This window comes from Pelodiscus sinensis, chromosome 1, assembly GCF_049634645.1.
Source record: "Pelodiscus sinensis isolate JC-2024 chromosome 1, ASM4963464v1, whole genome shotgun sequence".
In the NCBI taxonomy this organism is placed as follows: Eukaryota; Metazoa; Chordata; order Testudines; family Trionychidae; genus Pelodiscus; species Pelodiscus sinensis.
In genome coordinates this window covers 45,730,129-45,747,498 of record NC_134711.1, presented here as the reverse complement: position 1 = coordinate 45,747,498, position 17,370 = coordinate 45,730,129, and the positions used below count along the sequence as shown (strand labels likewise).

The 17,370-nt window shown below is 43.1% G+C and overlaps 1 protein-coding gene across 6 annotated transcripts in view; it reads left to right on the top strand.

The window, feature by feature from the left end:
- The window catches only part of MET (MET proto-oncogene, receptor tyrosine kinase), a 130,917-nt gene extending 114,883 nt beyond the window's left edge, over nt 1-16,034 (top strand). For all 6 annotated transcript variants that reach the window (XM_014573355.3, XM_014573354.3, XM_075929236.1 and 3 more), the window contains exons 16-21: nt 2,722-2,802; nt 4,802-4,983; nt 7,394-7,503; nt 10,789-10,954; nt 12,514-12,650; nt 12,763-16,034. In XM_014573355.3, coding sequence (XP_014428841.1) covers nt 2,722-2,802; nt 4,802-4,983; nt 7,394-7,503; nt 10,789-10,954; nt 12,514-12,650; nt 12,763-12,973 — 887 coding nt within the window. In that variant the 3' untranslated portion in view covers nt 12,974-16,034. The remainder of the gene's footprint in view (nt 1-2,721; nt 2,803-4,801; nt 4,984-7,393; nt 7,504-10,788; nt 10,955-12,513; nt 12,651-12,762) is intronic.
- Nucleotides 16,035-17,370: the final 1,336 nt, after the last annotated feature.

The following is a 17,370-nucleotide window of genomic DNA, read 5'->3' as shown; positions in this document are numbered from 1 at the left end:
CACGGCTACATTTCTATCACTATTCAGCATCTTATATATCATTGAAATGTATTGCAATTATTATTTTAATTAGAGCCTTGTGCACATTGTGTGCTTTTATAGATTGAACACATGGCTTGTACTAGGGACACATCCCTCCATATGCTCCCCACCCCCAAACCTTCCTATGTGCCATTCACTCCCCCCCCCCTGTATTTCGGGGACTCCTTGTATTATCCCCCATGCCAGGGGCTCTGTGTCATGCTCCCTGTTACACTGTTCTGCCACATGACATGGACTCTATGTTCACTATGCACCTCTCCCTTCATTGCACCCTTCTCCCCCATGCTAGGGGCTCTGGATGCCCCTGATTCTACCCCTCAATGCCAGAGATTTTGTGTCCCTTCATGCCTATGAGTATTATGTTCCCCCATTCTCCCTCCCAAGTCCACAGCCTCTGAGTGCCTGACTTGCTCCAAGGTTCCCCATTCTTCCAGACCCCCATGCCAATGTCAATTTTGGACACTTCATCATGCACGGGTGACCTAAGTGAAAATTTTAGATTTCAGCACCTCAAGCACCTAGAGCAGGGGGCTGGACTTGATGACCTTCTGAGGTCTCTTCCAGTGCTATGGTTCTATGATTCTATGAACATCAGGCATAAAATGTTTCCAATTGAGCACCCAAAAACTGGGGGTTAGAAAACCAGGGAACAGTGATGGAAGCTTCTCTGTAAACCATTTGTCCAATTTCTCTGGTGCAGGAAAATAGTCAAAATTAAATAAACAGGCACTGTATTCCGCCTCAGTGCATTATAGTTATACTGGTAAGGGTTGCATTTTGAATTCGTAAATGTTGGTTTTACTGTACCTTGCAATATTTCTATTGATAATAATCAATATTTACAAATGGACAAAGTAAGAAAAATGCTATTTGAGAATTTAATAGAGTTTGGTTTCAGCATGTTTTCTTTGTATATTTTGACATGGGAAGTTGACAATTTGTGATTTAACTGTTGTATAGCTTTAACTTTCTGAATCTCAATATCTGTCATTAAATAATTTTCCTGGTTCCCCCATGATTTTTAAATTAAATTAATGGAGAGTGCCTATCTCCTAGAACTGGAAGAGACCTGGAAAGGTAATTGAGTCCAGTCTGCTGCCTTCACAGCAGGACTAAGTACCATCCCAGACAAATTTTTGCCCCAAGTTCATAAGTGGTCTCTGCAAGGATTGAACTCATGATCCTGGGTTTAGCAGGCCAATGCTCAAACTACTGAGCTATCCCTCCCCCTTTTACCTCTTGTGCCCAATGAATTTCTCACAACTGTGAAAATTTAAATGTATAAACATCAAAAAGCTTAAATTATATTTGTTGCAATTATTAAAGGACTAAAATTTGAATTTTGCCAACCCTAATGTATAGATTGTTTCCCATAGCAAGAGCATTGCTTTATTTTTTCCCAAAACAAAATTCCCATATATTTTTTCGATATTATCAAACTACCAAGAAATGTCACTAATATCATTTGCTAGGCTCCTCATCTCCTTATTTTAAATTGCCCCTTTTGTAGGCAGAAAGGGACAAAACCAGAAAATTTTTAATGACTCATATTTGAGTATTTGCATAAAATGTACCCAGGTTCCAAGCTTGGGAAATTTTGGTTACTTTTAGAAAAAAGTCTGCTAGCTAGCTCCAGTTTTGAGAACTAAACCTTTGGTTTTGCTCAGAACTTTTGACTCTGGATATTAATTCCTTAGCTTTATTTTCTGCAGTGCTAATGCATATAAAACTGCTTTAGCTCTATGGCTGCCAGCATTAATATTAATTTAAAATGATCCTTTACCTCTTGTGCCCAATGAATATGCATTAATGATATTGGCAGGCAAACCCTTTCATTAGACCTATTTAAGAACAGGCAACCTCATTGATTGGGATTCTCCAGGGTATCTATTTTTATTAATTGTGATAAGTAAGTGTTCTCTGAATATGCACAGCCCTGGAGCTCTAAGTGCTGTGTTGAGCCACAGAACAAGTTACTGTGTCTGTGACCGGGTATGCTTCTCCATGCTGCCCCTTCCTTAACCCAAAGGCCCCTCTGTAGAGATGAAAAAGGATATCAGTCTACATTCCTATTCAATTCTCTGCTGAGACTGCCAGTAAGAAGGCAAATTGTTATTAGCATTGTTTGGTGACACATTCTCTAAACATTAGGGCCATGTTCCAAAGCCCATTGAAGTCAATCGGAAGACTCCAGTTGATTTCAGACAGCTTTGAACCTGGCTCTATGCAAGATACCCAACTTATTAAACAGAAACATCTGACTAGATTTTTAACTTGTGAACTGAAGATGAAACACTCAGGCCCCCCTTCTCACTTCCTTGAATCATTCAGTCCCCTCCTCCAGAATACATTAAATAGCAGAGTTGTGGCAGAGGAGTGGGGAGATGGAATGTTGAATTTTTTAAATAGTCATTGCAAGAATATTAGGCAGTTGTGGTGTTAGCCTTCTGTCATTTACTTATTTCTTGATTTAGATTAAAAGAATATCCATTATGCTGGAAATAGAGTTCTAGCTTTGTATATTTGCAGTTTAGTGTGTCATAAAGCATACATTGCAAATGTCTGCAATTAGAGTCTATAAAGACTATATTATAGCATAATTGCTAGTTAGTAAAGTAAAAAGTAATATAAAGCTAATCTTACTGAAATTGAGGCTAACCTTACTCATTCTTCACACAGGGCATTTTGGGTGTGTGTACCATGGGACATTGTTGGACAGTGATGGAAGGAAAATTCATTGTGCTGTAAAGTCCTTGAACCGTGAGTTACATTCTTTAATAGTGAGGCATCATCATAGCTCCTAAGACAGCCTGAGTAACTGTAATAGCAAATTGAACTGCAGAGTTCCACTTTCACCTATAAAAGATGGACTTCAGCTTCAACTACTATGAGTCAGATTCACCCCTGGGCTAATTACATTACTTTCAGTTCTGCTACAGAATGGATAAATGGGACTCTGTAAATATGTGTGTTGAAGAGAATGTTCACACCTTCCCCAAATACAAATATGGGTGTAGGAGGAGAGGGAGGAAAGGGGAAATAGCATTTTGCACACCATTAACTTGGCTTAGCTTTGATTTTTATAAATGAAAGTGTTGAAAACCAGCAGAAGGAAGTTGATGCATATCGCAATAATGATTCATTCCTGGCTTTATCTTCAGGCATTACTTTTTTTTAAAATTACTCTAAAAAAGGTGAGAATTTAAAAAATAATAAAGTACGATATATCCACACGATTGGTTATTGAATATGTTCTATCATATGGCTTGCTGTGAACCTGAAAGTGTTGAAAACTTATTACACTAAACTCTAAATATAAATATTAATATGCAGTTCAAACTGAAAAGTCTCCTACATTAGGAATGTAAGTGACTAATCGACTAGTCGCTTCCTCATCCCTTGCTGCATCTATCAGAAAAAGGCAGCAAGGGGAGGAAGAAGTAGGAGTACTGGGGGGAGGAGCCGACTTAAAAGCTAGTTCCCCTCTGCTCCAGCTCTGTGGGAGGGGGAAGGGGCTCAGTGGTGGCGTTCTGCCTTTGAAATGTACAAGAGTCCCTGCTGAAGCTATTGTACATTTCAAAGCGGAAGCACCGCACGGAGTCTGGAGCCAGCGGGGGACTCTGAGTTACTATAAAAATTAATTGAATTAATTAATAACTGCATATTTATATTTAGAGTATAGTCCAGTAAGTTTTCAACACTTTCAGGTTCACAGCAAGCCGTGTGATCGAACATATTCAATAACCCATCATGTACGTATATCTGTCTCTCTCAAGTACTTTATTATTTTTTTAATTCTTACCCCTTTTTATAGTAACTCTGAGTACCCAACTGGCCCCAGGCTCCATGTGGCGCTTCCACTTTGAATTGTACAAGAGGCACCCGGAGACGCCCTGCTGGCCCCGAGTTCCACGCAGAATTTCAAAGGCAGAACACCACGCGGTACTTCAGCCTTTGAAATGTAGCAGCAGTCTGGTGGTTCTTGTTACATTTCAAAGCAGAAGCACCCTTAGCAGCTAATCAAATAGTCGATGGAAATCCCAGCAACTATTCGGTCAGTTGATTAATCTAATTTTAACATCCCTATCATACATGTGAATAACTTTATTAATATGAATAGCATCATTGAGGTCACTGTGGCTGTTCACATGAATACAGTCATGCTTTATGGGATCATGCCCACTGACTTCAATATGAATCACATACAGAACACCACAACCATATTTAGATCAGTGTTTCAGTTATACCTCTCTCCGTGATTTTTTTGTGATGGTACGGCCTGGAACGGAGTACCGTCACCTTTTTTCCCAGCACACAGAAAAGGAACGGCATTTCCCCCTTGTGTACCGGCACCTGTTTTCCTGGGGCGGCACGGCTCCTGATGGAAGCCTCCTCAGGACACATGGCCCTTAAAGGGGCCACGGCCGCATTTCAGCCCCCAGCGCAGGAGGAAGGGAAGTTTCGGCTCTCAGCTCAGTGTTTTGGCTCTTAAAGGGGTCGCGACCGCATTTCGGCTCCCAGTACGGCGTGTTATTTTTTGCTCAACAACTTTGCCCCGGAGTACTGGCATCTTTTTTCTTACAAAAAAAGCACTGCCTCTCCCATTGGTGATGGTGAGAAAATGACCAGTTTTCAAGATTATATCTATCCCCTGAAGATTCTGATGAGTTAGAATTTATTGAACCTGAGATGTATTGTTGTTTGATTTCTCTCTCTCTCTTCCTTTCCTTCTCCATCCCCTTGTTGTCGGATCTCTCAGGAATTACAGACCTAGAAGAAGTAGCTCAGTTTCTCAAAGAAGGAATCATCATGAAAGATTTCACTCACCCCAATGTCCTGTCGCTGCTGGGAATTTGCTTGCCCACTGAGGGATCTCCTTTGGTGGTGCTCCCTTATATGAAACATGGAGACCTTCGGAACTTCATTAGGAATGAGGCTCACGTAAGTATAGTATCAGATCTATTAAATGGTGCAACCAGTTTAGGCATTCTCTATGCTCTTTAATAGTATTATAGGTTACAAGTTCTAACCATTCTGTTTATAAAATGGTGTAATTTCTGTCCATTAACCACTGTCCTGATTAGAGATGTAAAATCCTGTTTAACATATTGTTTAACCAGTTAATTGATTAAAGGAATAGGAGAGCGGGGGCCCTCATTTGGCCTGCAGCAGCCCCTGTCCTTGGCAGGCCCTTGCCATCAAGGCTGGAGGGAAGCTGCTCTAGCTTCCACTAGTTAACCTTAACCAGTATGCATCACCCATTAAGGGTGAGGCTTACTGGTTAACTGATTAAAGATTCACATCCCTAGTTCTGAGAGTCCTACATACCCTTCCAGAATATATCCACAGAACTCACTGTCAATGAAGATTTCCCATTTCCATCTGTAAGCTCTTTGTTAAGAAATTTTGTTTCTTAGATTAAAGTTGGTGGGTGAGAACATCTGGTGATGTAAATTTGCACAGTTCCATTAACTACACGGGAGCAGGCCTGATTTATACCCACCACAGAGCTGACTCCATCTGATGCAAAAGTCTAACTGCCCTAGGTTCTGAAACCAGTGCGAACCTCCCAGGCCATCCCAGTCATTTGTGCACATTCTCTCCAAAGCTTCCACCCCTTGGGCAGCCTGGTGTATAGTTTAACTCTTCGTGGACACGACATGTAAAGTAAGAGACAGAGGCTTTGTATGGGAACTTCTTTAACATGGACACTTCGCTCTTAGCACAGGAGCAGTACAGAGACAGGCAAAACAACGTCTTGAGTGCAGTTCCCCCTCCCCTGCGTCCTTATCATTCCTGAGTGTCTTTGGGATTTGGTCGATGTTCTTGGGGAAATGACTGCCCCCACTCCTCCATCTATGTCACGTTTCTCAGGTTGGAATGGCTCTCCATGCTTGGAAACCGTGTCACTTAAAAGCTGTGTGTGAAGCCTTTTCTCTTTCTGCCCTTCCAGTGAATATTTTCCAGGCTGTAACCCATAGATGCTGACTCCATGGGTGCTCCAGAGCTCAAGCATCCATGGGGAAAAAATACTTTGTGCTCAGGACCCCCTAGCCACAGCTGTTCCACACTCCATCCATCAGTTGTTCTGCAGCACTGCTCCCAGCTGTTGAGCAACTGGGGGAGGCACTTGAGGGAGGGCAGAGAGCAGTGAACAATAGGTGGGAAGGGGCCTGAAGGGAGGGGTTGAAGCTGAGGTGGGGAGAGGCAGAGCAAGGACAGGGAATCAAGAAGAGGGGTGGAACTAGGGGTGGGATCTTTGGGGCAAAACACCCCCAGGGGGAAATAAGTCAGCACCTATGCACCAACCCCCACTGGAAATACTGAGTCAGAAAGTCATTAAAAGTCAGTGACTGTGTCAGAGCAGGATTGAACTATTCAGTTGTTGATGGGCCTGTTCCAGTCTCCGAGCCATAGTCCCTTTTTGTCCCCAAATTGGAGGTACTCACTTATATAAAGGTTCCTATAATAATTTTGATTGATAATGTTGTTCAATCAAAAGACAGTAAAGAATTCATAAATGGATATGGTCACTGAGACAGAGAACAAAAGATTTTAACAACTGTGCGGGCAACATTGGAAGTGAATATTTAAAGTGAATAGGCCAAATGCTGTTCCCCTACTGATATGCCCTTTAAATTTAATCTGCTATGTGGAGGTTGTATAGCTGGTATAGTAACTCCATGTGAGTCCATCACTGAGTTGACAAGGCCCCGGGTGAATCCCCTACACTCTGATGACCCTTTTTTGCTGGGGTGATCCTTTGGCACCATGGCAGCCACGTGTAACTTAGTGCAGCCCAAAGGCTACTTGAAATTATACTAGGAGTCAAACTAGCCCCCTGCCAACCTTTGCCTAACCCATCCCTTGATACTGTGGTAAAAATACCTTGACTAGATTAGGGTTTATGGTCCATTATATTATATATTTCATGACCAGAAGTTGTGCTGGTTTCACTTGTTTCCTCTTACACTGTCTTTCTATCAAGATAAAAGTTGTTTAGCTACTGTTATCTGGAGCCTGATCTAAACTTGTGCCTGCGTTCACTGCCATCTTTTGCCTTTCACTAGGCCTTCTTCAGTACAAATTGAAAGCAGGATACTAAGCCCCAATATGTTAAGGTCATGACAAAAAAGTGACAGCCAAGATGACCAATTCATTCCCAATCAGTATTGCCATAATTTACTATATATTATATCCTTTATATATACTCCTGCTTCAGTAATTTCCATTTCAATTCATCTGATGAAGTGGGTTATTCCCACAAAAACTTATGCCCTGATAAATCTGTTAGTCACAGGACTCCTCATTGTATATCCTTTTAATGATTGTAAATGTTTGTGTTTTACAGAACCCAACAGTTAAAGATTTAATTGGATTTGGCCTTCAAGTAGCAAAAGGTATGAAATACCTTGCAAGCAAAAAGTTTGTCCATAGAGATTTGGCCGCCAGAAATTGTATGTAAGTACAATAATCTAATTCCATGCCACATTATCACACTATTATAGGAGAAGAGTAACCTTGTGGTAAATGTAAAGCTTCCTGGGCTGTATATTGCAATGGAAATGTATTTTCATGTTATTCTGATACTGTTCATCTCACATGCAAATGAGCTGCTTTAGCCTGCTAGAGTTACGGCTACACATAAGCATGTTGAATGCAGGCAGAAGGAAAAGAAAAAGGGAGATGGCAACTCTCAAGGTTGGGCTGTCTCAAAATTAAAAAGGAATCACCTGAGGGAATTTAAGCTGCTGTCTCTGTTTGCCTTTTTTTTAATGCTGTGTATTCACCCATCCTACCCATAAACTGCCTTTCTGTGCTGCCTCACCTGTCAGAAAGGGGGGAAATGTGGTGCAAATTTATGGAAAACAAAATGGGGAGAACAAAAAAACAATAACAGTGAGGATACTTTACAGAGGGTCTTTTGTTGCATGGATTTGATATTATTTTGGCTTGACTCTGCACAGAAATGCATGAAACCAAAGTATGCATAGTGTCTGGGTGACCAGACAGCTTAGTTCAGTGGCTCCTAACCTTTTCCAGCATACTTTTGAATCTTTTACAATTTTATGGACCCCTCCATACAATGTAACTGTGCCTGCAGCTTGCACGTCCCTCAGCCCATGCTGCTTCCCAAGCTGCGTCCCTCAGCCTGCTTGGGAAGCAGCACAGGCTGAGGGACTTGCTGGCACGGAGCCTCACGCAGACAGCATGTACTTCAGCCCGTACTGCTTCCTGAGCTATGGGAAGCAATGCGGATTGAAGAACGAACTGGTTGCAAGAGGCTCTGTAAATTTATTTCAATTTCTATTTTAAACTTTCTGCTGACACTCTACATAATAGGATCGTGGTCTACAGACCACAGGTTGGGACTGATTGACATAGTACTTGCCCATATTATGCTGATTCACATCTACAGCATGAACTAATGTGTTATACACAGAAAGTAACTTATAATGATTAATATTATGTAAGGGCTTGGCGCCCTGGTAGCAAAAAAGCTATTCACCCTTGTTATATAATATTTTTAAGTGTGTCTGCTGTAGAAAGCATTGCCTAATTCAGGTACCCTGCAGATCCAGGGATCTATAATGAAGATATGTATCAGGTTATGTATCTTTCAGCTTTTTATGAACTTGGAAATTGCCAGACTGAACCAAACCCAACATCCATCTACAGTAAGTCCCCGGATTACGTCAATCCGACGTAAGTCGGACCCTAGTTACAAACGGGGGGGCGCAGCTAGTGCGGGGTGCCTCCCTCACTGTCGCCGCCTCCGGCGGCATGGGGGGCGCTTCCCCCCAGCAGACCGGGGAGACGCAGAGTTAGCGCCCCCCCAGAAGACCAGGGAGACGCAGAGCGGCTTTTCTCGCCGCGGAGGACGCGGGCGGCGGGACCGCCGAGACGCGCCGCAGTCCCGCCGCCCGCGTCCTCCGTGGCGAGAAAAGCCGCTCTGCGTCTCCCTGGTCTGCTGGGGGGGGCGCAGCTAGTGCACCCCCCCCCCCCCCCCCAGCAGACCAGGCTTTTCTCGCCAACGCCTGGGGTAGAGTAGCTGGGGTGCTGCCGGGTTGGTCCCACCGCGCCATGGGTCGGCGCTACCAGACCAACCCAGGAGCACTCCAGCTGCTCTGCCCCAGGCGTGTGCGATTCAGCCGCTGCTGGTCAGTTTCAACAGCGGCTGAATCGGGGACACCTGGGGTACAATATGTACCAGTTCCGACTTACGTACAAATTCAACTTAAGAACAAACCTACAGTCCCTATCTTGTACGTAACCCGGGGACTGCCTGTAGTGCAATGTTCTGTCTCTGGCATTGGATGCTTCAGAGAAATGTGTAAGGAACCCCACTTTAGATAGATATGGGATCATCTCCCCCATGAATGTCTCTTCTCAATTGCTAGTAATTAGAAATTGGTTCAAGCATTGAGCATGAGGTTTAATGTCCCTTCCAATACTCCTTTTTAGTATGATCTGTTAGAATTCTGGATGGTTTTGTTATTTCTATAAACAAGTAAGATCCTTGAATGATCTCATGTAGCAATAAGTTCCACTGTCTGAATAATCATGTGTTGTATGGAAAATAATTTATTTTGATCAGTTTTTATTTTGCCATGGTTCAGTTTTATTGAACGTTCCCTTGGTCTTTATGAGGAAGGAAGAAGAGCACTTCCTCTATTACAAGCATTAGTTTATATAATTCTATTTTGTTCCATCTTATAGGACTCTTTCTTAGGCAAACAATGTCAAATTTTCAACAAAAATTGATTTTAGTTTACAGTGTAAGGGCTAAAATGTGTCCCCCTCATTTAGGTGGCCAGGTGTGGTATAGGATTGTCCTACTGGGGCTTTGGTAGAAACATCCTTCTCCTAGGATGCAGTGTGGCTGTTACTGTAGCCTTCAGGTTGCACTAGTTACTGCTATTCATCCATCTCCATTATGTACAGGGTAATGTCCAATGACCCTTCTGAGAAGCTAGTGGTCCACCTTCACCCCAAATTCATCCTTAGCCTAAGCCATGCTGAATGGATAACCTGGGACACCACATAGAATGGGGATTCACCACATGCAGGAGACATGAACCACCTGTGTGGGCTCCCCAAATGCTGCCTTCCCATGGCAATAAAACCACACCAAAAATACTGTGTCTGGCATCCTGTACAGCCAAAGGGGAGGAGGCAGGATTTGCCCATAGGCATTTTCCATCTTATTTATCTATTAAAAAACAAAATTACACCAACCAAAAGATCTGCTCTGTTTATTGCAATGTGTACTCCTACTACCTCCTTTGCAATGAACTATCATCAATTCTGAACAATTAGTGTGATAAAGAGGAGTTGTCTTGTTTAAACTATCAAAAAACGGGAGAGGTGGTATCTCAATATGGAAATTACTCGTTTTCTAGGTATGTGGAAAAAGAAGCAAATATATCAGAAATTGTGTAGCATTCACTGTCTGGGTGAACAGGGTTGTATTAAAGACCTTTTTATGATGCCAATTTTTTAAAGAATTGTAATTTGAATGATCAGGGCAATAGCAATAATTTTCTTGAGTTCGTTCAATTTGTTAAATGGATATCAAGGTCTTTTGTTTCAATTTAGCATGAGATAATAGATGCAAGATAGAGTGCTAGCTTCAAAAGTTATGGTCGCAAACACCAAGTCACTTATTATAATCTAGAGAATAATCACAGCCATTGTAAATCCTGTCTGCGCAGATACAGATAATAATTGTTGTCATTTTCATAGGCTGGATGAAAAATTCACTGTCAAGGTTGCTGATTTTGGTCTTGCTAGAGATGTCTATGATAAAGAATACTACAGTGTGCACAATAAAACTGGAGCTAAACTGCCAGTGAAATGGATGGCTTTAGAAAGTTTGCAAACTCAGAAGTTCACTACAAAATCAGACGTGGTAAAGTACAGACTATTTCTGTGTATTTTCTAAAGTTTCTCATTTAAAAACATCCCTAGAAATGTCAAAGGCATCTTTATGACATTTGATTAATGTACTAAGAATATATGTCCAAACCAAAACTAGGGTGGAAACCTACTCCAGTTCACAAAAGAATATGAAATTGGAATTATCCAATTGTAGAGAATACATCTGTGCTTGTTACCAGGGGCAGATGACCATTTTGCGGGGCCCCGGGCAGCATAATTCCGCGAGGCCCCCCCCCTTTGCCACGGCGCATGCGCAGGGCTTTCTGAAGCACGGGGTCTGGGGCAGCCGCCCCGTTCGCCCTGCCCTATATCCGCCCCTGCTTGTTACAAAGTGACAACAGTTTGGTATGTTTGTCAGTTGCTGCTCAGGAAAGAAAGGGAGGTCTAATCTCACTGTTAGTGAAACAGAGGATAAATCTCTCACTGAGTTTACTGAGAGCAGGATTGGATGTTAGGTTTGCAGATGAAGAAGACACAAAGTTAGCTTTCACATTCTTAAAAACTAACTGCTCTTGAAGAGGCTTTATTTACTTTATATAGTAAACTTCTGATAATCCGACACCTTTAGGACCCGGGGGAGCCGGATTATCAGATATGCCAGACTATCGGAAGAGGGGGCTATGAGGGGCCTGGGGGGGGATGCTACCCCAGACCCCTCATAGCCCCCCCTTCCGATAGTCCAGCTCTGCCCCAGACATCCCCGATTCAGCCGCTGCTGGTCAGTTTCAGCAGCGGCTGAATCTGGGACGCCTGTGGCAGAGCAGCTGGGGTGCTGCCAGGTTGGTCTGGTAGCGCCACCCCTCGACACTGCAAGACCAACCCGGCAGCACCCTAGCTGCTCTTGGGGACGCATGGGACAGCACCCCAGCTGCTCTGCCCCCAGCTTCCCCGATTCAGATGCTGGTCAGTTTCAGCAGCGGCTGAATCGGGGAAGCCAGGCATAGAGCAGCTCCAATTGTCCGGCTGACCGGAGCACTTCCAAGTTCCCGATGGTGCCGGACCATCAGGAGTGCCGGAGCATTGGATGCTGGACCAATGGAGTTTTACTGTAATTCTTTGACCATTGCAATCAAATGTTACCTGGCTTTCTATGCAGAAAAAAGTTACTAGTTGAAGTCACTAGTTGGCTGCATCACTTTGTATTTTACACCTAAACTCAATTCACATTCAGATTAGTCTGGTGTGTAGAATTTCAGCCATTTGTATTCTCCAATATTTATATATTTAGTATTAGCCTACTTTTCAGCTGCCGTAAATTGGTGGAGTTCCATTGGTATCAGAGAAGCAGTGCTAATTTCACCAGCTAAGTAGTTGATTGACAGGCTTTTATTTTTAAATTATTCAGTTCAGTTTCCCTGGTTCTAGTTTAAGTTGTTCCTCAAGTTTCTGCAGTATTTATATGTTGCATGCAGTAAAATAGCTTGTTTCACAGGGAAACTGGATCTGATCAAATCTGTCAGACCATATTCCAGACAAGTGGAATTCAAAACTCTCTCTCACCTGTGTTTTCCCATTGGTTTGTTTTATTAGTGGTCCTTTGGTGTGTTGCTGTGGGAACTTATGACGAGAGGAGCACCGCCTTACCCTGATGTGAATTCTTTTGATATAACTATTTACTTATTACAAGGAAGAAGGTTACTGCAGCCAGAATACTGCCCTGACCCACTGTAAGTAAATAGTTTGCAACGCACCCTTTGAATATTATTGATTCTGGGTTGTTCGGTTTATTTTGCATATTTCATAGATGAGCACTTACTGGTTTTTTTTTTTCAATGGCAGGTTTGAAGTCATGCTAAAGTGTTGGCATCCAAAGCCTGAAATGCGCCCAACGTTTTCTGAACTGGTTTCAAAAATATCAACAATCTTCTCCACTTTTATTGGAGAGCATTATGTTCATGTCAATGCCATGTATGTCAATGTGAAATGTGTTGCTCCCTATCCTTCTCTTTTGTCATCACAAGATAACATAGATAGGGATGTGGATACATGATCAGGTTTGTTTACAATACAATGCCATTAGTAGTAGTCTGAACAAAAGTAAATGTTTTGTCCACTACTTTTTCACTGCCCAGTTTTTGTGAAAACACTGTTGCACATGTTTGATGTTGTCCGAACTATACTGTTGATGAGAGGGTATGCTGTTTATAGCTGTGGGATTCTATGCACTACAGTGGTAAATCCCAAATCTCTGGGGCAGCTGTTTCAATTTTCCAGACTCTGTTACCATCTAGTGCTAGTACCCATCATCTCTCATTCATTTGTGAAATGAATTTACTCACCATTTGCAGCCTGGGTTCTATTGTAGTTTAGAGCATGTACAGCAGAATGAGAGATGAACAACAGAGATGTACAGAGACTCATCATTAATGCAAGAAGGGGAAAGGCTAGAGTACCAATCACTCGAGCTTGATGTACCATTCCTGTTGCATATACTGTTGGTCAATGGGCCATGCAGTAATGTTTTTCACACTAAAACCAGGCCAAATAAGAAGAATCCCAAGACTGTAAAATGTTTCCTGTTGTATTTAGACTCTATCTTTGTTCTTCATTTGCCCATTATATCAACAAGGTTCCTTGCCTCATGGCAAGTTTCTAAAATAACATTCCAAAATGCCATGAAATAAATGTGTCAACTTTTGAGAAGTATATTTATGCTGTACCTAAAATGTAAGGGAACACACCCAGAGAAGAGCTGTATCAATGTTAATGTCACTGTCATTCCAAAATTCAGTCACTTCTTTGAGAAATAATTTGTATGTACAGATTTCTTATTGAAAATTGTGAGGTTTCTCTTTTGTCAATCAGGTATTAGCTGCTCCATGAGAGTGAAAACTTAGGGAGTCCATATTAACCATTAGGCCAGTGGTCACCAACCAGTAAATCGGGATTTACCAGTAGATCTTAGAGCCTTTGACAGATGATCCTGACTGGTTTGGCCAAAAGGCTAACAAGTGCCTGTACTTCAGCTACCCCTCCCTCCACCATCCTGCTGTTCCTGCCAAGAGCCTCCTGCTTGTTGTGCAGAGTGGGGGGAGATAGAGGCAGGGGGGCGTTGATGTCACTCTGCCACCCCCATACCCTATCTTCACAAAGTGAGGAGGGTGGGGCCCTGGCAAAGGGGTGGGGCAGGGGTATTTGGGTTTGAGGTAGATCCTGGACTGACAGATTCAAAAAGTGGTTGGAGACCACTACAGTAGGCTAAAGCCTAGGATGCAGCAGTTTTTGGAGCATCATTTGGAGAAGTAGCCAAGTAGATGGGGGAGCAGTAACAGAGCAAGGAGCTGCTGGCTGGGGTGACCACATGTTTAGTAGCTACAGCTACACTAACCAACCATGCAAAAGCACTTCAGCATAATGTGTGTGAGGGGTTGAGAAGAGGAGATGCTGAGCCAACTAAGGAAAGCCAACTCTGAGCCAAAAAGGCTGCCACATGGTGAGATTGCTGCTAAACTTTGCATGCCATTACTGAAGGTTTAAGAACATTGAACAAAAGAAACCTGTTTTTAGTGCTCATAGTTGCTCCTTGAGTTAATCAAGTCCAGCGAATGATGATACATAGTATATTCCTAAATCATGACCAGAAATGATTTTCAGGAGAGACACTAATTAAAGATTTTGTTATGTAGAGAAGAATAATATAGCTTTAGGGCAAGCATCGTGTTATTTCTGTTCCTGTGGAATTCTGTGCGTGTTACTGTATAGCTTGTTTGGTGTAGGATGTAACTGGCTGTTAGTGTAAACACTTAAAGTATTCTATTTTTATAAAAAATGTTTATTTTTAATGACATATACCAGGTTTGGTAGGCCACAACACTGCACTGTGAACATTTCAGAAAATGTATGTCCATTTTTGAGTCATATATTGTAGCATGAGTAAAAGTGACTGTAAATATCGAGGGAAAGAACTGCTTGATAGTCCACCTTAACTATAACATCACCATTGCTGGAAGTCACAGACTTTAATGTGTTCAAGGAGAGGGAGTGATTAGAATGGAGCTGCCTATGTGGAAAATGTATTGTTCTTGGGGAAGTGTTACAGGTTGGACCTCATCTGACCGGTCTAGTTGAGGGATTTTGCCGGACCAGGGGAGGTCATTTCTTGTCCCCTTGACACCGACCCACTTAGCCCTGGCCCGGCTCCCCCACTGCTACTGGCACCACTGCCCTGCCAGGCGGCCCTATTGCCCTGCTGCTGCACACCTGAACTCCCTGGACCTGCTGTGCCCCCGGGCTCACCAGCCACACTGCCTTGCCACATGTCAGGCTCCCCAACCCTGCTGCCTACCTGGCCCTGTAGTGGGCAGCCCTGCTGCCATGCACCAGGCTACCAGCAGTCCACTACCCTGCCAGCCTTCAGGGCTCCCAGCCGCCCGCCTTCCACCAGGACCCTGCCAGCCTTCAGGGCTCCCAGCCGCCCACCTTTCACCAGGACCCTGCCAGCCTTCAGGGCTCCCAGCCGCCCGCCTTTCACCAGGACCCTGCCAGCCTTCAGGGCTCCCAGCCGCCCGCCTTCCACCAGGACTGTCTGATCCTGGAGCATCTGTGGTCCTGTTAGACCACAGATGTTGCTGGACCAAAGTCCTGGTTTAGAGAGGTTCAGCCTGTACCATTGAAAGGTTTCTAATGAGGATAGAGTATGGGGGGAAACTACAAGCTGATAATACTAGATTGTGTTACACCACCACCTTCGTTTCAGATGCAAACATGTCATGTGCTGAAAGCAATACTAACTGTCAATTGCTAAAGGGAAAAAGGTTCTGCAGAAAAAAACCATCATCTCTATGGCTGTTACAACAACTAAGAAAGTTTATGGGGGAGAATACTCCGAAGCCGTACATACATGCTTGAGGAAGGCTGCAATGTGAAAAAAGAGAACTTTTACTATTTATGAATTTTGCTTAATATAGTTAATGTTGTGTCTGGGACACCTGTAAGAATATGTGATTCTGGTAAGGATTTGATGTTTGTCAATTCATGCATTTGCAAATGAGCTGAATGGTACTTCTGGTAATAGTTGTTGGAATGACCTAATAAAAGTTATTAGAATGAAATGCTGTAACATTGTGTGTGCTAATAATTAATTTATGTTGCTATTATTTGTATTTCTTAAGATGACATAGGCCTTTATGTTCCATAACACTAACATGAGCAGGGGGATAAGAAACTTGTGGAACAGGACTGAGGGAGCAGAAGGGAGGGAATAGTTTAGACACATAAAAATGCACATATTGCTGTAGTGGATCAGACAAATGGTCCGTCTAGTCCAGTATCCAGTCCCTGGAAATGACCAGTGCTAGATGCCTCAAAGTAAGGTGCAAGATTCCCTTTAATGGACAGTTATGACCCAGCCTACCCCTTAGCAAGTCTCTTCCATACAGCAGGCATTTGGCTGGGCAAGAGTTTGTATCCTTTTACATTTCCGTCCCATTTAATCTAACTATATTTCTTTAGTCCTGAATTCCCCCTAAGCCCCAAGTCTCAATTGTGTCAGGGACCGCCATAGGTTAATTAGGCATGATTGTAAATCATGGCAGTGTTCCCTGGAGGCTAAGTGTTTGGGTTGCCATCAGAAGAGATTTAAATGCTGCCCAGCTGATTAGCAAAGTGCCCAAAACCAGCAGCATGTGTTTCTACTAGTGGTACACATCTTCACATACCTCGGGGCACATAACATTTATTCCACACATGGATGGAAAAAATTAGAACATTGGTTGGGGGGAAGGATTTCTCCTGCTGCATTTTCCTCTCAACAGAAACTCTCCATCCCAACTCAATAAGAGCTCTGTTAGGTGGGAGGAAGGGCCAAACTAGCACTGTACTTTCTAGCATGCTCTTCTCCAAGCCAGAAGGCTACTTGAGTGGGAGTTAATTCTGCTCTAAGATGGACAGTGCTAAAGCACAGTCAAAGGCACAAAGTGTTTTTTCCTTACATTACTCCCAGTTACAAGCAATCTCCAAGGTGACAGGCAGCATGGGCAAGAATGCATTATTCAGAGAGAGGGATGTGCCTTAGTCTCTGATGTGGAGTCATTAATTCTGGGTCTGCTCATCACTGCATAAGTGAGAAAGTGCTAGTACAGATAGGCACCAGTGGCTGCCGGCGATCTAACCGCTATGTTGTGTAGCCCTGAAGCAACAGTGCATAAGATGCCAATGGTCCCTGGACCTGTCTATTCTTTACTGTGTCTACCAATGCTGGAGCTGAGCTGGTAGTAGCATTGTGGGAAATGTTTGGCAAAAAAAAATGAAGGCGGGGGTTGAGACATTCAAAGAGAAGTTAGGCAGCTGTTAGTTAAGTGCTGTGTGGCTAGCTCTAATGGGGCAGAGCTTGAGATTGCGTTTGTGGAGGCAACTAGGAATTCTGCAGAGTGCTGGTCGTAGATGGAA